Source organism: Tupaia chinensis, unplaced genomic scaffold, assembly GCF_000334495.1.
Source record: "Tupaia chinensis unplaced genomic scaffold, TupChi_1.0 Scaffold143836_2, whole genome shotgun sequence".
Lineage (NCBI taxonomy): Eukaryota > Metazoa > Chordata > Mammalia > Scandentia > Tupaiidae > Tupaia > Tupaia belangeri.
The window spans coordinates 365,886-387,514 of NW_006203687.1; the positions used below are offsets into that span (position 1 = coordinate 365,886).

At 51.5% G+C, this 21,629-nt stretch overlaps 1 protein-coding gene and 1 pseudogene across 1 annotated transcript in view; one reads left to right on the forward strand and one right to left on the reverse strand.

Annotated features, from left to right (window-relative positions):
* Nucleotides 1–419: 419 nt before the first annotated feature.
* TRIO (trio Rho guanine nucleotide exchange factor) overlaps nt 420–21,629 on the reverse strand; it is a 298,566-nt gene continuing 277,356 nt past the window's right edge. The window contains exons 52-60 of the mRNA XM_027767024.1: nt 17,925–18,172; nt 16,351–16,489; nt 15,372–15,399; nt 15,093–15,255; nt 14,717–14,838; nt 7,774–7,852; nt 5,541–5,741; nt 2,781–2,919; nt 420–1,914 (exon numbers count right to left, since the gene is read on the reverse strand). Coding sequence (XP_027622825.1) covers nt 1,363–1,914; nt 2,781–2,919; nt 5,541–5,741; nt 7,774–7,852; nt 14,717–14,838; nt 15,093–15,255; nt 15,372–15,399; nt 16,351–16,489; nt 17,925–18,172 — 1,671 coding nt within the window. The 3' untranslated portion in view covers nt 420–1,362. The remainder of the gene's footprint in view (nt 1,915–2,780; nt 2,920–5,540; nt 5,742–7,773; nt 7,853–14,716; nt 14,839–15,092; nt 15,256–15,371; nt 15,400–16,350; nt 16,490–17,924; nt 18,173–21,629) is intronic.
* LOC102498067 (yrdC domain-containing protein, mitochondrial pseudogene) lies at nt 12,489–14,676 on the forward strand (annotated as a pseudogene).

The following is a 21,629-nucleotide window of genomic DNA, read 5'->3' on the forward strand; positions in this document are numbered from 1 at the left end:
ACCACCGGGTACCAGCCTCAGGCTGGTCAGTGCTTAATTGGCTTTTATTTCTTACCAAAAAGCTCAAAATCTAGCCAATTTTTTATTTTTATTTTTATTTTTTACAGAAAGTTGAACGTCAAAAAGTCTAAAAAGTAGTAAATGTCAAGACTGATTTTGGGAAAAAAAATAATACTTTGGCATTCTGAATAATAGCATAATAAATTTTAAAACATTACCCTATTACCCAGTTTTATACTCAGAGTAGGAAATCACTTTTTACAGTCCTCAAAACCGACAAATTTCACGAGGAGTTAAATCTCCTTGAACTGATGGTACAGGGTTACACCCCCCACCCCAGCCCCTCCCCACCCCAACACACACACACACGCACACACACACACACACACAAAACCATAAAGCTCACCGTACGAAGTATGTGCTTTCTCTATATATTTATTACAGGTACAACAGAGGTCTTCATAAATAGTTGCATAAAATGTTAAAGCCACAACATTGCACATGATAGGAAATAAAACCAAAACCCCGATGAGTGCATTTACAGTATTTTCATCTGACTGTATACTGCTCCACAACCTGATTGAGGGCTTGGGGATGGGAATGGGCGGGGAAGGAGGGACTGGGCAGGAGGCGGACCCAGCCCGATGGCTTCATCTGAGGGGACAGACCCTTGGACTCCCCCTGAGGAAGCCCCAGGCAGTGGGTTGGGAGTGGAAGGGAGAAGGGAGGTCTAGGAGAAATGACAGACCGAAGGCAGGAACAGTCTTATATACAAGTAAGGCCTACATTTCATCAGAGCAAAACGATTCATTCTATTTTATGCAAAAGTTTGAGGTTGAATGCACGTTTCAGAAGCCAGGTCTGTGTCTGGTAAGATGCACACAGACGAGGCTGCTGGGAAAGCTCTGAGCCAGGTGGGCCCCGGGCACGAGATGAGGCCACCTGGGTGAGTCTTCCCCAGAGATGTACAGTATCTTGGTTTTGTTCGTTAACACCAGTGGCTGAACATAGGCATTGTGTTTCCTTGGATAAATCTTGAAAACGTTAAATTTGCAAAATTCTATTCATGTTCGTTTAAAAAAGTTATCTTTTTTTTTTTTTTTTTTTTTTGCAGAAACCTGAATAAAACACTGTGGTCCAGCAACGCGCCCTCTGCCTCTGGCAGAGTGAACTGCAGGCCTCCACCCCCGCAAAGCTCAGAGCCCAGGCCAAGCCCGCTGAGCGCAGCTCACTTGGAATGCAAGTTCACACGATGAACAGACCGGCAGCTGATCAGTGACGGTTTTTGTTTTTGTCTCTTCACAATTCAAATGAACAGCTGATTGGCAGGTGAAAGAGAATGAGAGAGAACTTCAGGACAGGTCAAACTCTAGGCAGAAGCCTGCTCTGTAAGAAGTTTTTAATGCTACGAATAGGTCGAACATCATTCTGGTGTTTGCGCCGCTCAATGAAGGAGGTCAGTCTGGACGTGTCGAGGACGCCCGTGCCTTTGCCGGTGCCGTCGCTGCCCGCCTGCAGCCACTGCTCCTGCAGCGCCACCGCAGCCGAGGGCCGCTTGGCCGGGTCCTCCTGCAGGAGGAGGCACACGAACTCCTTGGCCTTCTGGCTCACTCCTTTAAAGTAGTCATCCGGGAAGCTAAAGTCTAGTCGGCAAATGTTCAGGCAGGTCTCTTCCACGCTGTCGTCCAGGAAGGGGGACACACCGCTGAGAAGGACATATGTGAGCACTCCAACACTCCACGTGTCTGAGGTCAGGGAGACGGGGTTCCCGAGGATGATCTCGGGGGCTGCAAACTCGGGGTTCCCCAGTAGCTGGTGGATGTGGTAGGTCGTGCTGAGTTGGACAGCATCTCCGAAGTCAGCCAGTTTAATCGTTGGCTTGGCTAAGCTCTGATCCACCAGGATATTTTCAGGCTAGAACAGATGATAAGACAACGGTCATTTCAAACACCCCAAATCTTACGTTTACTCATGCTGTTCGTCAGGAATCCATGGTGAAGGTAGAAGGCGTCTGACCTCAGCTAGAACAAAAAGCATGAGCCCGATGCAGGCCAGGGAAGGAAGAACGCGCGGACGCAGAAACCTGCTGCCCAGCCCCGAGCACAGGGGCTCTCTGAAAGCTCAGTAGAGGGGACCAGCAGTTAGCGTAATGGCTATGCACTGGACTCCCAAGTAGTTGACCGCGGTTTGCGTCCCAGACCCGGTAGCTTAAAACTCATGCAGGGCGCGTGTGTGTGCGTGCCCAAGATCCCGAGAGGAGAATGAAGAAGGGATTGTGGTGTGGCCATCCCCCCCTGGGGGGTGATTTCTCGCTTTCTGTCTCTGTCTGGCGAGTGCACGCACCCTATAGCAAAAAACAAACAAACAAACAAAATACCTCTCCAAAGAAAAGAAATAGTTAAAAAAAAAAAAAAAAAAAGCTCAGTAGATGTTAAACAGGGCTGGTTTAAGCAGCTTGTTGTTCCTCGCAGAGTACCGAACTCTCTTCCCTCTCTGTTACTCAGAGCCAGTCCCGAGCCAACCCGGCAGAGTCACAGGGACTTTCTGAAAGCTTCTGGAAATGCTGCAAGATCAGAGATGTTTCCTAGTATCTTACTGATTATGCTATCAACACAGGCTAGCTCTTCGACAGAGACTAGCAGCCACAGTCCCCCGCCCCACCCCACCTGTCCCCAGTCTGCTGGTGATGTTTGGCTTCAGAGGATAGGCTGAGAGGGGTCCCACGGCTGAGCCGGCAAGCAGGGTCAAGCCCGCCCTCGGGTGGCCCTGGGCCCGCCAACCTTTAGGTCCAGGTGTGCGATCCTGCAGTTGTGAAGGTATCGGACAGCTTCCAGCACCTCCCCCAGGTGCGCTCGGATCTTCCCTTCGGTGAGGCTTCCCCATCGTACGACGCAGTCCAGGAGGCGACCCTGGTCAGCCCTGCAGAGGGAAGAATGAGCGATGCTGTCACGACACACTTCCCTTCTCAGACCTCTCGGGGCCGAAACGAAGTAGCACGCTGGGCTTGGCCCCCTTCAGGAACCCTGTGTCAGTGCTTCAGGACCGCTTCTCCCTTCGAAGGCATGAGGGAAGGCGGGAGACGTTCCTGAAGCTCCATGTGAAGGGGCAGGAAGATTCGAACCCTGCTAGTGTCGTTGGGAGATGGCGTGGGAGACCACGTGGCTGTGCCCAGCACAGAGCAGACATTTTATAGGTATTTGCAGAAGGAAGGAAGTCATTCCAGCCCCTTAAGCCTTAGGGTCCTCATTGGGAAAATGGGCCTCATGAAAGCTGAAAGAGAGGATTTGGTAAAGTGCTTAACGTGGGTCTCGAACGTCTCCCTACTCTGAAATCGCTGTGTAACAACAACTGCCAGGGGGCATGTGTGCTCCCCAGAGACAGAGAGAGAGAGAACACACACCTCCCAGGAGACTCCCCCCAATCCTTTCCCTCCCTTTCTCCATCCTGCTGGGGTTTTGGGCATGCACACATACATGTCTGATGTGTTTCTCACGCCACTAGGGCTGAGATTCAAGCCACAGTTGGCCATGTGGGACCTGGTTCATTTAACTACTAGACTACGGTGCCAGCCTTGAAATGACTTACAGAGAGAGAGAGAGAGAGAGACAGACAGACAGACAGAAAGAGAGAAAGAGAGAGGGGAAAGCGAGAGAGCAGGCTGCAAGGTCTGGGATTCGTACCACAGTGGCCATGTGGGAGTCTAGCTCTTTCACCACCACGCCACCTACCAGACCCTGAATGACTTTTATTATTTAAAAAACACACAGCACTGCCCGTGTGCCAGAGACTAACGCTTTCTATTAGTTCTTTCCAACTCGCTGAACTGTCATGACGATTCTCTGATAAAAAGGCTTCGCTATCCTCACTTTACTGACAAGATAGCGCACAGAAGGTACGAGACCTCCCCAGCCTCGCCGTTCAGAGCAGAGCTTTACAGGAAACCAGCCACCAGTCTACCTCTGGCGAGTAATCAGTGACAACTTGGTAGTGAACTGTCATGAAAATAAATCCTGTCAACAGCATGGTGAGGCCACACCACTTAGTTTTCCAGTGACGAGTGACAGCTGACACTAGAAAGGGAGGCCTTCTGGGAGATTTCTGACCAGGGTTCCAACGCTAGTTCTCGGAACTGCCCTGGAGGACGTGCAGTTATTGTCAGGTTTCTGAGCCGGAAGGAGGCCCTCAGGCACTGAGCTTGCAGGCCAGGCATGGGCCAGGATGCCAGCTCCTCTGCGCTCAGCACTGTGCGGGTCGCTCACAGCCGTCCAGGACAGCTGTGACCTTACACGGCACTGAGGTTGAGAAACGAGCTGAGTGGAGGCCAGGCTGGGACTGATGCCGGGCTGGAGTCTGGCCAGGCTCGTGTTCAGGATCTTCTCTTTCCATACTTGCTGCCACCCTCCCTTCTGCCATGTGATGAGCTTTCTCCTCCAGGGAAGGAGCCCCCTGAGACAGCTGCTGGCATCCAGGGGCTGCCCGCATAGGCTGGCAAGGCTGTAGAGGGGAGGCGTGTACAGTTTAAGAAAAAGGAACAGGCCTGGGGGAGCTCCTGCAAGTGAGTGTCCCGACTTGGGCGCAAGGGTCACGATGAGCCCCGTGTGATCCGCAGTGCTGGGCCTGCTCATCCCGCTCCTCCCCTGGGAACAGAGGCAAAGGCTTTACTGTTGCCAGAGGAACAGAAGCTGTGAATCCAAGTGAATGCGTGAAACTGCCCTGCCAAGGAGGAAGCTGAGTGCAAAGAGCTTTCACGGAGGTGGGGATGCCCCAGGGCAGGTTTCCCAATCCCCGACTCCCAATCTTTGCGTAGGATCCAGCTTGGGTGAAGACTGTGGAAAGTCAAGCAGCATCCACCCACTCCCACGTCAGTGGCTCTCTCTCCCTGAGCCGTGACATCCCAAAACATATCCAGACATTTAAAAACGTGCCTGGGGGTGACATGGTCTCAGGTGAGAACCACTTCTCTAGGGTCATGGGACTTGAACTTTCTTCACAGGCCTGAGTCATTCTCAGATCTCATGCAGAAGCCCGGGAAAAGCAACAGGTACTAGGGAGGCTGCTCTGGAGGCTACTCCTCGGGTGAGGCGTCCCATGCCCCCATTCTCATTGGTCTCCGACTGGCAGGGCCCTAAGGGGCAGGCCTGGCCCGGGGTTATGCTGACCCTGGAAAGGGCGGACACGAGCAGGTTGGGAGGTCCCCCGGCCCCAAGCTGACCCAGGTGCCAAGTGGACCTTAGGCCACACACGGGTGAGTCTTTAGCCTCAGAGACAACCTGGGCTCTTGGGAGACTGGGACATGGGGGTCCCTGGGTGGGTTGAAAACCGGCACCCTGCACCCCAGACAGCTCGTACAAAGACTGGCATTCTTTTTGCCATTACCCACAGGCTCTAAAACCGCAGTCTCTGACGGTAAACCTATTTTTCAGAAGTTCCGTGAATACTAAAAACCCAGTTCCTATCCCTTTCTTAGAGAATAAACACACACAAAGCCACTTGAAGTTAGGGCCGTGATGGGGAGGAGAAGCCAGGGGTGGGGTACGCACATTTCTAACACCAAGACGTAACTGGTGGGGGTCTCAAAGGTGTCCAGAAGGCCTACAAGGAGGGGGTGCTGGAGGTTCTGCAGGATTCCGAGCTCGTGGGTGACCTGGTCACGCTTCATCAACTTCTTGTTCACAAACTTAGTGGCCACTGCTCGTTTGGTTCCTTTCTGATCACACTTCTTGACGACAGAGAATCTGCCCCTGAAAAATGTGTTGAGAAGATAATGTCACCACTCTGCGGTACGTCAGGTGAAAAGCCTCAGTGACCCCCAAGTGGACAGAATGCAGGGCCACGTCCATGGGTAGTGACCAGCCCCGGGCCACGCCCGGAAAAGCTGTGCAACACAACAGCCCCACACCTGGCAGCGCCCAGCCCCCAGCCCCCTTGGCCATGTGACGCTGCCCCTGCTGTGTCTGGGCAGGCCCCAGGGCTTCCCCTGACCACAGAACAAGGCAGAAGCAGAGGACAGGCCCCTCTAGCCTTGGCTGTCCCAGGCAGCTTTTCCCTTCATTCTTAGGGACAACTTCCAGCTCAGGCGCGGAGCAGGGAATGAACCCTCGGGCCTCTTGGTTAGCTCGCTCTCCCACACATTTGAAAGGAGCGTCTACACAGTCACTCTGTCCTGGCATTGCCCGTGTAGCACGTGAGCATGTGGGCAGGGAGCTCATATCATGGTTCCTGGAGCTGCGGCCACTGAGTCACACCCAGGACCTTCGGTTGCACCTCGACCTGCCCTGGGCAGGCCACCGTGGACCTCAGGCCTGAGCCCGTTGTGTGAAGATGAGGTCTGGGGCCCGAGGGGGTACGTCCACCTCACACAAGTGAGGACTGTCAACAACGAGTGGTCGGCCACAGCCTTGGTCATTGCCTTGCTGTTTCTCCAGAAATTTCCCCTCCCTTGACCGGGCTGCCCACCAACGGGTTCCAACCCACCGCACATGGAGGGAGTGGATAGGCTTGGGGGCCGGGCCATCATGGGCCTCACACTTCTGCTCTCGCTCTCCTAGAACGCTCTGGCCATCGTGGAAGTTTATGTGGAAAGAGGCCCTGCCCCCGATGAGGCCTCGCACAAGAGGGAGGTGAGGGGAGGGTGTGCTCGAGGACAGGGAGATGACAAAACAGCCATCCCAGAGGTCACTGCATGGTGACAGGGAGACGCCACCACTGCACGCAACAGCAGGGCACGGCAAGGGATAACCGACAGCTACGCTAACAGGAGCCACGACCTGTCTCCAGCTCCTCCGGGTTGGAAGATGCGGCTGCTGGTGGTTTCTTGGAAAGCTCTCCAAAGGGGACAAGCTCAGCCATCAGGCTTTCTGGTTCCCTCTTTCTGCGTCACGGGACAGGATGCCTGGATGCCCCACAAATGGCAGAGCCGGAGCTAGGAGCCTGGCTAGCTGATGCCATGGCTGAGCCACCAGGCAGCCCTGCTGTCCCCTCTCAAGGAAAACGGCCGCCTAGGATGAACCCCTCTCTATTTGTGCACGAGAACCTGGTTCTCCTGTCATGATGGCATGGCTCCCCTCAATCCCCATGCACAGCTGCAAGCTAGACATTCTGCCTTTGCTACCTGGGCTTCCACAGGAGAATCCAGCCCTGTGAGGGTGTGTGAGTGACTCCCAAGGGTGGGCAGGGCTGCTGCTATTCCAGATGCACAGGAGAGAGGCCAGTGTCCATCCATGGATGGCTTATGGCATCACGAATTCTAAAAATGGCTTCTTTACTTCCCTAAGGTTTACTATCTAAAGGCACCACAGGGCACACTTCACACACAGGCAGGGAACTTCCAACAGCTGCCAAGATGCCCAGTGGAAGTCTATCGAGCCACTCTGATGGCATGTGCCATGGTTTGACTGTAGCCCCCAAAGATCACGCGCTGGGCTCGATCCTCAGCAACAGCTGGGAGTGGGGGCTAACATGGGCAAATGGCTGCCGTTGTTAATGCAGGAGTGGGTCAGGTATCGGGAGTGTGGCTGTTGTAAGAGGGAGTCCACCCCCACCCTGTCTGTCTGGAGAGCTCACTGCTGCCTTCTGCTATTCCTCCACCGCTAAGCCCTTGCCAGACACCAGCTCCACGCTCCCAGACTTCCCCGCCTCCAGATCCTGGAGCCAACTGCACATCTATTCCCTATAAATCACCCACTTCATGGTCTTCAGTCACAGCGGCACAAAACAGGCTAAGACAGTATTGTACCCTGCCCTCCTGGAAGGGGCTCTGGCTGTATGCCGTACCTGCCGAGCTCCGCCACTTCACTGTAGAAGGAGTCAAAGTTGTCCTTCCAGGTCACCATGATCCCATCACTCCCTGGACCTGCAAGAAGAGCAGCACTTGAGCTAGTGTGACCAGTGCTCCTGGGAAGCCTCTAGGAGCCCGGCCCTGCCCGGCCTGGCAGCCACGTGGGGCTGCCGAGTAGCTGAAGGGGGCTTGGAGAATGAGGACCTGTTGAGTATGGGCCACGTGCTGAGTGTGGGCTTTAGTGTACACAGGGAAGGAGGCTATCTCACCAGTTTTCTTTTCAAGATTTATTTTTAAAAAAGAATTATTTTATTTAATTTCATTTATGTATTTATTTTTAAATTTGACCACAGAGGGAGGGAAGGAGGGAAGGAGGGAGGGAGGGGGGGGAGAGAGAAAGAAAGCGACAGAGAGAGAGAGAGAGAGAGAGGGAGAGAGAGAAAGAAAGCAAGCAAGTTGCCAGGTCGGGGACTCAAACCATAGTTAGCCATGTGGTAGTCCAGCATTCTTAATCATCATGCCACCTGCCAGCCCCAAGATTTATTTATTTTTAACTTTATTTATTTGTTATCACTTTGGCCCCAAGACCTCTAATCATTTGTTTTACCAGATAAAACTGCATGGGGTTGGTTCTGCGAGAGCACCAGCTATCCTGAGGGAAACTTCAGAGGGGATCAGCTACTAGATGGTTTAATTCGTCGATACCCAGGTCAGACGATCAATTTGCACGTTAGGACCACTAAGGACCTCCACCAGAGTTTCCTCTGGCTTCGCCCTGCCCAGGCATAGTTCACCATTATTCTTTGACTCTGATCAGAGAGAGACAGACAGAGACAATGAGAAAGCAACCCACCAGGTCTGGGACTGAAACCAGGGTTGGGCATGTGGGAGTCCAATGTCTCAACCACTGTGCCACCTACTGACCCCTCACTAATAGTTTTAAAAATACTGACTTCATGTTGAAATGTAATACTCAGATATAAAACTCCTAAACTTTCATTTATAAAAACATGCTTACTGAAAAATTTTAAATGGCACATGTGGCATTCATTTTATCTATTTCTATTACTTTTTCAAAATTATTTAACTTTATTTTTTAAAAAATAATTATTTATTGGGACCAGCAGTTGGCGTAATGGCTATGTCGCTGTACTCCCATGTAGTCGACCGTGGTTTGAATCCCAGACCTGGTGGTTTAAACTCATGCCAGGCGTGTGTGTCTAAGATCCCAAGAGGAGAACGGAGGAGAAGGGATTGCACTGTGGCCATCCCCCATGGGGGGTGATTTCTCGCTTTCTGTCTTTCTGTCTCTCTCTCTTTTTCTGGTGAATGCACGTGCCCTATAGCAAAAACCTCTCCCCCAAATTATTTATTTAATATTTTTTTCTTTTCTTTCTTTCTTCCTTCCTTTCTTTCTTTCTTTCTTTTCTTTTTTTTTTTTTTTTAATTTGACCAGAGAGAGAGATACAGAGAGAAAAAGAAAGAGAGGAAAGTGAGAAAGCAAGACACCAGGTCTGGGAATTGAACCAAGGTCAGCCATGTGGGAGTGTCCAGCACCTTAAACAGCATGACACCTACTGGTCTCCTTATATAACTTGATTATTATTATTACTTGACCAGAGAAAGAGAGAAGGAGAGAGGGAAAGTGAGAAAGCAAGCTGCCATGTCTGGGACCTGAACTGTGGTCAGCCATGTGGGGGTCCAGTGCCCTTAACCAGCATGCCACCTGCTGGTTCCTATCTATTTATTTTTAAAAAATGTGCTATAGGGCACGGGTGCTTGCTGGAGACAGAGAAAAGAGAAAATGAGAACTCTCCCCCCAAGGGCATGGCCATGTTGCAATCCCTTCTCCTCCATTCTCCTCTTGGGATTTCAGGCATGCACACGCAGGTGCCTGGTATGTTTTTCAAGTTGTTGGGTCCAGGACTTAAACCATGCAGTTGGCCATGTGGAATCCAGCTGCCCTAACCCCCACACCACCTGGCTGGCCCTCATTTTACTCCTCCTGGACAGCATTGCTACAGACGGGGCCTCTTGTCTCCTGGTCACGTGCCTCAATGCTTGGCTGGCCTCTCTCAGTGTCTCGTCTCATAGCCGTGAAGAGTCAAGTTTGCTCTATTTACTTACTCCTCACTGGGCTTGGGATGGTTACGAGCCATACCCACGCTGCGAACTTGGCAGAATTGTATTAAACAAGCACCAGCTGTGTGGGTGACGAACCTGGAAGCATATATGGCCACGGGCGACTCACGCATCCTTTCTACATTCTTCTTGCAATAGTGATCAGTAAGGCTCGCGTTTCTTACATGCCCGCACTGCACATGGTGCCGGGAAGCCCAGCTCCCATCATGCTCCTGAGCTGTCCATGGCTGCCCAGGACTCTGGGCCCTACTGAGCTGGCCTCTTCCCTCTGGCCCCTCTGATCCCCCTCCCCTGCCAGCGTGGTCCAGCCCAGACACATCGTCAGCTCCCCTTGACTTCCCCTGGCCCAGCTCTGCACTTCCTTAAACTATGCCCAAGCTGATTTGTCTCTCAAGGTCTGTGGGTGCAGACAGCTCCTCCATGCCCATCCCCCAGTCACACAGGTGGGCAATTGGCTCGTCCCATGGCAGCGGGCTGGGTGCTGCATGCTCCTCAGCAGGCAGGGCTGCTGCGCGACCGTGTGGCTGCTGAACTGACCTCGGTGTGATCCAACTCTGCAGCCCCCGACATCAGCACAGCACCCGAGCACACACAGCCTACATAGCCCCCGAAGGATGTGGGTTTCGGCTAAAGGACTGTATTCCAGCTACTGAACTTTCAGCAAGTGGACCTACTGAAAGGTATGACCTTCTTCAGAAAGGTTCTTCTGGTGTGAAACTGAGCTTTCGATCCCCTGGAATGATCAGAAACAGTTTTCAGCTCAACCAAGACAGGATGGATTTTTCCACACTGAGAAATAGTCAGTGTCGGCTTGCTCCACTAAAATTAAAAATAGAGAGGCCAGCAGATGGCATAGCCGTTACATCACATGGCCAACCACAGTTCGAGTCCTGGGTCTGGTGGCTTGAAACGCACACCGGGTGCGTGCGTGTGTGGCCAAAATAGAGAGAATAGAGAAGAGGGGATTATGGCATGCCATCCCCATGAGGGGATGATTTCTTACTTTCTCTCTCACTGTCTCTGTCTCTGGTGAGAGCACATACTCTAAGGAAAAACCTCAAAAAAAAAAAAAGAAAACAAAAACAAAAAAACCCCAAAGAATTACAAACAAGATTCAGGCAGTGCAGCAGGCTCAGTGTCCTCCATCTCTGTCAAGCTCTAACCTTTCACTGACTATTGAGGAGTAAGGATAAGACCATTGGATTTGAAGATATTTTTATAACCCATCAGAGTGAACTAATGGAAGAACTACACCCGGCGGTGGTTTACTGTGCCACGTTAGTTTGGGAACAGTGCCACATGTGCTTGCCACACGTGCTTTCTGTCCTTTTACTTAATTTCACGTGTACAACGTTCAAAGTCCAGACACCTGAGAATTTCTGCCTAAACAGCATCACACATCATTGGAAGTCACATGGGTCTTTGGCTATGAGACAGTCGAAAGCACTAAAGGGAGACGCTCTTAAAGCCTCCAATTTATTCTGAAACAGTAGACTTCTGTGTCTTTAGGAAAAAAGGCTGCTTAGGAATATTATAAAACTACCTCCAGGTTTCAGCCCAACCCATTTTCTGGGTATTCCACACAGTTAATTTTGGAGAACTATTATCAGCATGACTCTGCAGACTTCCTAGCAGCTTCTTGGGGAATGAGCGTCCGTCATGGATTTCACCGGCACACTTCGCACTGAGTCCCCTGTAAGACCGTTACGCCGTGTCTTGTTCCAGTATAGTCCACTAGTACTCAGAAGTAACAGCTGCTCCATCGATGTTGTTTTAGAATTCTAACTGTTCGATTCTTTTAGGTTGAAAGTGTTAAGTGCAGGGGCTTTGATCTTGGTCTTTTCTTTAAAGTGAAATAAAGCAACCAGCAGATTATACCAAACTGTTGTACTTTTTTTTTTTAAAAATAGAATTATTTAATTAATTAATTTAAATTTGACTAGAGAGGGAGAGAGTGAGAGAAAGAGAAAGAAAGAGAAAAAGCAAGCCACTAGGTCTGGGACTCAAATCATGGTCAGCCATGTGGGAATCTGCGGCCCTTAACTACCACACCACCTGCCAGCTCAAGACTGCTGTCCTTCTTATGCCAAGAATTCTGTTAAATGTGAAACTCACTTTTCCTTGTCCATTTTTATATTACAAGATGCTTAAATTAAAAAAAAATCAGAACATTCATATACGTGCTATGCACTCATAAACGAATGTCATAATAATTGTTTGTAAATAAATTTTTACTGTGGTTGCTCTTTCTTAATGTTCTATATGCATCTGGTATATAAAAACATTTTTGGAATATTAAGAAAGGGGGGTGGCAGCAGGTGGCCTGGTGGTTAAAGGCACCGGACTCCCACAAGGCCCACTGCGGTTGGAGTCCCAGACCTGGTGCCTTGCAAATCACGCTGGGTGAATGTGTGTGAGTCCAAAATCTCAAGAGGAGAATGGAGGGAATGGATGGTGCTGTGGCCACACCCCTGGGGGTGATTTCTCACTTTCTCTCTCTGTGTCTCCCTGCCTCCCTCTGGTGAGTGAGCACACACATCCTATGGCATAAAAGAAAAACAAAACAAAACAAAAATTAAAAAGAGAGAGAGAGAGAGCTGTGATGGCTGTCAGCGTAGGGTTGAGCAAGGGGCAGCTGGGCTCTGGCTGGAGCGCCCACCTTCTGCCCCTGCTCAGCCCTGCTCTGGTGGTGCCAGGAGCCCAGCTTTTCTGGCCTTGGGAATGGGGCCGTAAGGGCTGCAAGCCCCGAGCTAGCCAGCTGGACAGACACACTGTGGGCGGCCGTGGCTGAGCTACACGCCAGCACCGTGGTGGCTGTCCCCACCGATGTGCTGTACAGCCTGGCCTGGTCAGCGAGCTGTTCGGTGGCACTGGGCACTGTGCACCATCTCCAGGGCCACAGCGAGGCTAAGCTGCTGGCAGTATGCCTGGGTCACGTGGTTGATGTCTACAGGGGCTGCTGTGTTGAGAGTACCCAAGGGGCTCCTGAAAGACCTGTTGCCAGGACCCGTGACCCTGGTGATGGAATACTCAGAAGAGCTCAACCAGGACCTGAACCCCTTTGTTCCCCTTTGCAGGCACCCGGATTCCTGACCATGCCTGCATGGGGGATGTGGCCCAGATGTCTGGTGGACCACTGGCTCTCACCAGTGCCAACCTCAGCTCCCAAGCCAGTTCCCTGAATGTGGAGAATTCCGAGACTTCTGGCCTCAGTTGTCTCTGGTCGTTGATGGAGGAGAGACTGGGAGTAGCCAGAGCCCTGCATGTTGCCTCGACTCAGCTGTGGTTAGTTTATCTGTGCCTGGAATGTTCGGCATCATTCATCCAGGCCACGCCCTGGAAAGTACCACAGCCAGCCTCCAGTAGAAACCGGCTGCTCCCCTCCCCTGGATCCCGCTCATGAAACCTGGGACAGGGCAGGCTCAAGGCCCAGGCTGGATACTGTGTGTCTGTCTATGGGTGTTGGCTAGGCCTTGCTGGCAGAGGCCACTGAGTGACATCACTGGCCTGCGCCTTCAGGCCGCATGTCTTCCTGCGCTCTGCACACCAGGCCCTGGAGGATGCTGGTGGAGCCACACACCTGGGGCAGGTGGTGTGTCTGCCCTGAAGTTCGTCTGTCAGCCATGTGCTGAGAAGAGAGGTTAAGAACATTCCTAGAGTGGCCTCTGTCTGATAAATTTCTTCTTTCTTTCTTTTTGTTGAAAAGTAATTGAACAGATTTAGAATTTAGAGAGAGAGAGATGCCTCTCTGGCAGGTGGTGGCATTTCAGGTCCAAACCAGCTAGAGTTGCTGGTGCTGTTCGACAGTTTCAGGTGACTAACGGCGTGGGTTTGGGTCCCTGAGCCTGGAAGCAGGTTAAGGTAAGACCAAACGCCCTTTCCTCCGGGGGGAGTAGTGGTGCAGTGCAACTGCCTGGCAGGAAGGTGGGTTGGGCAGCTATAGTGACAGGTATGTCCCGTGGGCAGGAATGAGGTGGGAGTAGGGACCCAGATTAAGGACACTGGAGAGTAGGGCTGGCCCCGTAGCACAGCGGTTATGACACTGTGCATCGGGATCGTGATCCCACATGACCAGCTATGATTATGGCCTGAAAAACATGCCAGACACAATGTGCACCTGCCTGAAATCCTAGCAGGAAGGAGAAAGGAAAAAGGATTGTGGCATGACTGGGTCCCATGGTGGGTGGGCGCGTGGACATCTCTCTGCTGCATATATACCCTCTGATAAGTAAAGAGTACTGGAAAATCCTTTTAAGAGGATAAGATCTTTTCCTTATGTATTAATACAGTTAAATATACCTGTAACATCTTACTTAAATCCAGTGTTTACCCAGGATAGCCTCTTAGCTTTATATGTATAGCAAGTGTTAAACATAATTCTTGGGCATTTGAACTTTTTTTTTTTTTAATTATAAAAAACTGCTGCCATTAAACATATTTGTAAGTGGCTTAAAAGAAAAAAAAAGAGAGAGAGAGAGAGATGGGACAAAAGTCCTAAGACGCCTTGTTTACTGCCCACACATAGGGCCCTTCCAGAACTTACTCACCTTGGAGTGTAGACAGTAACCTGTTCTGACTCGGAGGCTGGCCCTCAAGGCTCCGGTGACTTCGGCCGGCAGATTCCCTCCTCTTCCCACTCAGGCCTTCCCTGTCCTTTCTCTGCCTCTGACTTTATTCGAGGTCCCAAAAGGCCCCACTTCAGTGATGGCCTGGAACCGGCCTGTCCCTTGGAACTCCTGGAGGCCGCATGAGAAGCCTACTGGTCTGTTTCGACATGTCCCTCCTCAGGGGACTTACCTAGAACCCTCAGACTGGCTGAAGACGAGGCCGAACCCATATCATTCACAGCGATGCACGTGTACATGCCGTCGTCTTCCGTGGTCACGCCTACAATCTTCAGCGCGGCCTCTCCCAAGTCACTGCCACACAGATGAGAACATGCCAGGCGTCAGGAAGGTTCTGCACCCAGGCCGCCAGTTCCCACACCTCCCCGAATGTCACGGGAAGCCAGGGCTGAGCCGGTGTGGCTCACATGGCACACCCGGGTGTGCAGTGTGCCCTCATGGAGGACTGCAGAGCTGAAGGGCCTGGAAAGCCATCGTGTGAACCACATTGACAGGGACACAAGATCAGGCTCCCAACCAGTGGCACCCCCAGAGTAGGCCTCCCTCACCTGTAGGAGATGCTGTAGTGACCGTCGTTGTTCAGGGTGTGGTGCTCAGGGCCCTTCCAGGTGACTGAGGCCTTAGGGCGGCCGCAGACTCGACATCTAAGAACAACGGTCTCCCCTGTCTCACACGTGACCTCGCTCAACGGAATGACGAATTCTGGGGGAACTGCACGAGGAAGGGGTTGGTAAATGCCATGTACCCTCAGTTGCTCACCCACACCCCATCAAGGCCCACAGTACTGCCCAAGCTCGAGGCCAAGGCTGAAAGATCCTGGAACTCACCGTCATAAATGTAGTTGGGGTTGAGAAGCTGAAATAGAAAAACCAAACAGGTATTAACACAGAAGTGATTGCTGGTAGATTTAACACAGTGATTGTCGGTAGATTTAATAGGACTTGGTTTGGTTGAATACCGATAAAACCGAGTGCAGTTTTGACAAAGCACTTGGAAGACTATCATACTAGTTTGGGTCTCTTCTTCCTTCCCACAGATACAAAAAGGCTGCCCAAGCTTGCAGATGTCCACTCTGCTTACCCCGTAGGTAAGTGCAGACGGTCCCCTCTCGCATCTCTCTCTTTTGTAAAGGGCCATTGCCCTGACCCAGGGCACTTGGATGCCCTTCCTTCTTCCTCTTTTAATTTTTAATTAGTATTTAAAAAAAAATTTGCTAGAGGGAGTGTGCACACACCAGAGCGAGCGAGTGAGCGAGCATTCCTCGCAGGGTGGCTGTGCCACAACCCTGCTCCTACATTCCTTTTTTGGGATTTCGGGCACCACTGTGCAGCTGGCCATCTGAGGTCCAGTCGCCTTAACCACCATGCTACCAACGGACCCAGAGTTCCCTTCAGGAGAAATTTTCTCTCCCTTCAGAAAAACTCCCACAGGGTTATAACAAAATGACAAAGTGAATTGAAACCACCCCCCGGGAATTCACTGAAGTCATTGCATCTGCACCCCGTAACCAGTTGCTTCCCTGGGTCTAAGGCAGGACATCGAAGTCCCGGCTTCTCTGTACTGTTTCTGAGAATCCAGTCTGTGTTCCCCCTGGGAACTGTGGTGTGTTCTTCCTAAGCCAGGCGTGCACTGAGGAGGTACAGGTGCATGCTCATGGGTTCTTGTGGGACACACGCATTGCAGTGTCGGCCGGCATGGTCCCAGACGAGCCCTCTAGTGGGACCTGGCAGGACGCCGCTCACGGAGCACAGGAGGGCGGCGTACGGGTGGAGGGTGACGCAGGTTCTTGGCGACGCTCAAACTAACCTTCACAGATACCTTATTGCTGAGTCCTTCCCGTGATTTCCGATAACCGTTCTCTAACTTGCCTTCCCTTTTGCCGTCTTTATCTTTTTTCTCAGATTTTTTCCTTAAACGGAGTGCTGTGTGCCAAGATGTTGACTTCCTAGGGTAAGAAACCCACCTGGTTAGTATCATGCCCTTCAGTGCTCAGCAAGGGACATCTGACAGCATCAGAAAAGCTAAACCTCCAACCTATGCGATAGAGAGCGGCCGAAAAGCCCTCAGTAACGGGAATCGCTGCCATGGAATACCTTCTTGTGATTCTGAAGAACCAGGAGATAAAAACCAACAATTTCTTACATTGAATTTTAACGGTTAAAACAAAAGGTGTATGTGATGGCTCATTTTATGTGTCCATTTGACTGGGTCACAGGGTGCCCAGAAACTTGGTCAAACATTATTTTGAGTGTTTCTGAATAAGAGTAACTGGTGAAGTGCTGGGTTGTCGGAAAAGTCATAATGCGTTTTTGCATAGAAAACAGTCATAATGTGTTTCTGCATAGGAAACAGTCATGAGGCATTTCTGCATAGAAAACAGTCATGGGAACCAGCAGTTAGCGTAATGGCTATGTCGCTGGACTCCCACGTAGTCGACCGTGGTTCGTGTCCCGGACCCGGTGACTTAAAACTCACGCCGGGCGCGTGTGTGTGCGTGCCCAAGATCCCGAGAGGAGAATGGAGGAGAAGGGATTGCGGCGTGACCATCCCCCCTGGGGGGTGATTTCTCGCTTTCTGTCTCTATGTCTCTCTCTGTCTGTCTGGCGAGCGCACGCGCCCTACAGTGAAAAATCTCTCCAAAAGAAAAAAACAAGAAAACAGTCATGCTCCCAACTGTGAGTAGGCCTTACCTAATAATGAAGGCTTAGGAGCACAGAGACAGGCCTCAGGAGCACTCTAAGGTATGACTGACATACAAAATCCTGAATGAGGTTCCTGAGCAAGGTATTAAAGCACTGTGTTTCCACATACCACGAGCAACAGAATGAGGACCTACTGTAGGAGAACGGGGATGGCTGTGCAGCTGGAGCGGAGCCCAGAGGCACGGGATGCTGCTGAGAGGCGGGCACCCTGCAGCCGAGGGTGCAGTTATGCGTGGAGAGGAACATGAGGAACGCAGTAAGATGGGTTTCGAGGTTTTATCTGACTTAACCTTCCACACAGAGGGCATGATCTTCCGCAGCTCCTACCCGCAGCTTACAGAACACTTGGCTGTTGCTCCCCCGGCATGCCTCAACAGACATCATGCCTCAGCAAACTGTCACCCCCAAACCCAAGATCTCCAAGGTCTAAGTTATTGTCACGTCCTATTTATGGACCCGAAAAAGCCACGTGCTGCCAAATGCATATTATTTGAACATTGGATTAGAATGTGACTGAGACGAAAGGATACTGACGAAAGGATACTGTCTGTGGGGCTCTGCGTCATGCATTTTGCTTAGATGCGCCTGTACTAAACCTGAGCACAGTTCTCCCTTCCCCGTGCTCGCTCTCTGCCTGCGTGTGCCCTTCCTCCCTGCCAGGCCCCGCCAGGCACTCACTTGAGAGTCCCATCGGGATTCTCCAGGATGACTGCACTGGTGTGGCCCAGGACGAAGCCCGGAATCCAGCCCTCGGCGGCAGGGCACTGGTCAGTGGCGGCTCGGAACACCAGAAACATGTTCTGCTGATTGCTGGCCAGAATTTGAACGACCTCTCCTTGATAGACGTTTATCTCATCCTCCTTCACGGCCGTGTAATCGTGTGTCACCAACATGGTGGAGATGTTGCTACTGCTGCTACTTTCACTCTGCAGAAGGAAAGACGAAGACAAAAAAGGCAGACAGGAGCTGAAACGAGATCCCAAAACAGGGGTCGCTTGTCAGTGTGCGCACGGCCTCAGGGCCCGGAGCGGGCTTGCCGGCTCCACACGGAGTCGCCGTAACTGCTCCCTCGTGCTCTCTCCAGCCACTCATTCATCTTTCTCAATGACGGAGTCAGGACTTTTCTGGAAAGCACCTTAGGAACAAGCTATACAAACCACTGCGACCGTAACACTACCTTTAGAAGCTGTTGTTACGGGAGTCCAACTAAGTTGCACCCTCACGGGGACAGCCTGATCATCAGGTTGATGCCTCTGTTGGGTGACCCTGAACCCAAACATTGTCACCTCATTGTGAATGTCATGCTCATTCAACAAAATCATCTACTGAATAGTTGCAAAGAGAAGCGCTTCAGCTCACCGACAGGTTAGATAATGGAGAAGCCCATGAGTCTCCGGTAAAGAGGCCATCGGGACAGGTACTCGAGGACCACACTGGGCTGTGGCAAGCCTACTCACTACCACTACCAGAAAACTCAGTCAGCTACACCCTGCTCTTGGGGACAGCTGCCCTGTCTCCTTTATATGTCCCTTAGTGGCTGGCCCTCTTAGGAGCTTGCATGATTCAAGTGTCCCCAAAGTTCTGTGGCTGTGGGGATATATCCCATACTGTATCCCACACTACAGCTTGTCACTGATTGTGGCTCTCCTGCAGCCACTGGTGGTACCTGACCTCTCCGGTCATGTGCCCGACATATAGCAGGCATTCCGTCTGTGTTGGGTGACTCAGTCATCAAGGCAAGATTGCAAAAGTAAAACAGAGGTGGTTTTTAAGGTCCTACCCAGGCCCCCAAATGGAGTAGTGTTAGCTGCTGAGTATAAGAAATGTCACCGGCAGCCTTGATCCCGGGGTGTTGCACAGCGTGTGAGCTGTCATTCCGGGAGAGGAGGACAAAGCTGAGGCTGCTGCACCTCACCAAGTCCACACCATCAAACAAGGAAGTGGGAGGTGGTGTTAGCACTTTGTTCTTGGAGACTTCCAGCGATGCCACCGTGGGGACATTCATGGGCTCCCAGGACTCCAAAGGCTTCTGATGGGCTCTCCAAGGCCCTGGGGAGGGACTGGGTCAGTGCAGAGGTGACCTGTCAGACGACCCTGCCACACGCGCCTCTCAGCCCTGGTCTAAGCTGGTACTGGAGCAGGTGGCTGATCGCTGTCCTGGGCCGGCAGCAGGGACAGAGTGGGAGGGCTCTCCTGCTCTCCTTTATGATGCCAAGCTGGCCGCGGGACTCCTGGGGCCAGGACTAAGAGTCTAGACTGCAGCGCATATTTAAAATAAAACATGGCCCAGCTCTTGTTCCCTCTCTCCGCCGAGGGCCAGTCTGTTGGCTGCTCCCCTCAGCCTGGTGGGGCCAGGCCGGGCAGGCTTTGGCCTGTGCAAACTCCGTCAGCCATTTTATATTCGCAGCACATCCTCAGTCTCGCCCGCAGAGGGCAATACCCAACAGTTCTGACATCGCAAAGCCAAAGTTGTTACGAAATGTAATAAAGCAGCAGTGTTTATGGCAGAACTGTCTTTGGTACGGTATAGGCTACATCTCCTAATTAGACCATTTTGTCACAATGATACCTATTGGCATTTTCTGACCACCTCCTGCCTGTGTATAAGCACTGCAAATCCGTCTCACTGCTTATGGAGAGGGAGGTGGGCGAGCACGCAGGGAGCTCTGGCCTGCAAAGGGACAGGCAGGGCTGGGTGGACGGCTCAGTGCACTGCGTGACTGCTGCCCAGGCGGGTGAGATGGCCACAGGGCCGGCCTTGGAGCAGCAGAGGGCTGGTCCGGCACCTGGGGGGCTGGACCACAGTAGCGCCTTCCTGCCCTTGGCAGAACTCTCCAGAAGGTGCCCATCTAGAGGGGGAAGGAGGAGCCCGGCTGTGGGCTTGACTGTGGCTGCAGACAGCGCCAGTTTCATGCCCGGTCAAGGGAGGAGGAGGCCTTTCCAATGCCTGAGGGGTTAAGAGTTCAGATGGGTGGGGGCCGGGCTGAGCCTTGGTACCTTTTAAGGGAAATACTTAAAGAGTCCAAGAGGATATTTTGAAATCCCCTCTCTGGTGATCTTCCCATACCCGCTTACCCAGCACATCCAAGTGGGAGGCAGAAAATAATGGCAAGGTTCCTTCACTAAACCTGGCCGGAGCACCTGCGCCCCACAGACTGCGCCTGTGCAGAAGGACCGTGCGGGGGCGGAGCCTGGCTCTGGAGAGACTCCTATTCACTCGTGACTAGGGAGCTCCGCTTTGGAAACCGCAGGAGTCAACTGCGGTGTCAGTTCTGAACAGATGGTGAAAACGCTAGTCCTGAGCCGTCGTGTCCAGTTGGGAGGAGCTCGAGAAATCCTAATTCCTGGTTCTGGAAGGGCCTTGGCTGGAAGGCCGCGCCTGTGTACTAAGGCGGGTGGCTGGTATCTTTTTCTCTGATAGTCAGGTTCAAACACTCACCTGCTTAACTGGCATTTCTGTTCACCCTAGGAGGCCACCCTGCTCTGTAGGACAGCCAAAGACCACATGCCTAGTTACTTACTGAGAAGCTTCCAGTGTAAATAAATGCATCAAGAACCATTTCTTAATTTTTTTCTCCATTAAATATAAGGATTGAATTTACAAAATATGTAACCAAAAAATAGAAAACGGGATAAGACAGAGTCAACCCACATATGACATTAACAGAAGTCCAGAGAAAGACAGACATGCAACAGCCAGATTTTATGTCAGTATATAAAGAGAGACACAGACCCTTTTAGGGAAGTGTATTTAAAAATTTATAAAGCGATCAAACATACACTCATTAGAACAGTCCTGTTCACTCACGCGTGCCTTCAGGAAAGTGTGACCAGCCAGGCCCTCTGCCCAGTAGGAAACAGCTGGGCAAGACAGTGAAGAAGCCACAAAATGGGAGGGAATTCCCAGCACAGCAGCCGTTTACTGAGCCGGTGTTGAGTGACAGGCAAAGGGGGCCAGCCCTCACTGCCCCCTGTGGGCAGCAGCAGAGCCCTACCCCACCAGCCTGTCCCCTGCACTGGCAGCAGCCGGGGAGCCCGCCTCCAGGTGCCCTGCACTGTCTTCTGGAGCAATGTGGGTGGAGTAAATATTCCCACTGGAGAGATTCCATCCCCCCATTTTGTCAGCTTAGTTTGCTTTGAGTTGCTGTTGGAAGTTTCCTTGAGAAAATGTTTTTTTTTTTTTTTCAGCAGATGAGGTTAAAAAATGCCGCAAAGGTAACGTAAGGCATAACCGAGCAAAACCAAGCGATGAGCAAAAAAGCTTAAAGTGTACAGATTTCCATTTCAACAGGAGGTAGAGAGTGAGAAAAAGGACTCTCTCAAAAAAAAAAAAAAAAAAAAAAAAAAAAAAAAAAAAAAAAAAAAAAAAAAAAAAAAAAAGAA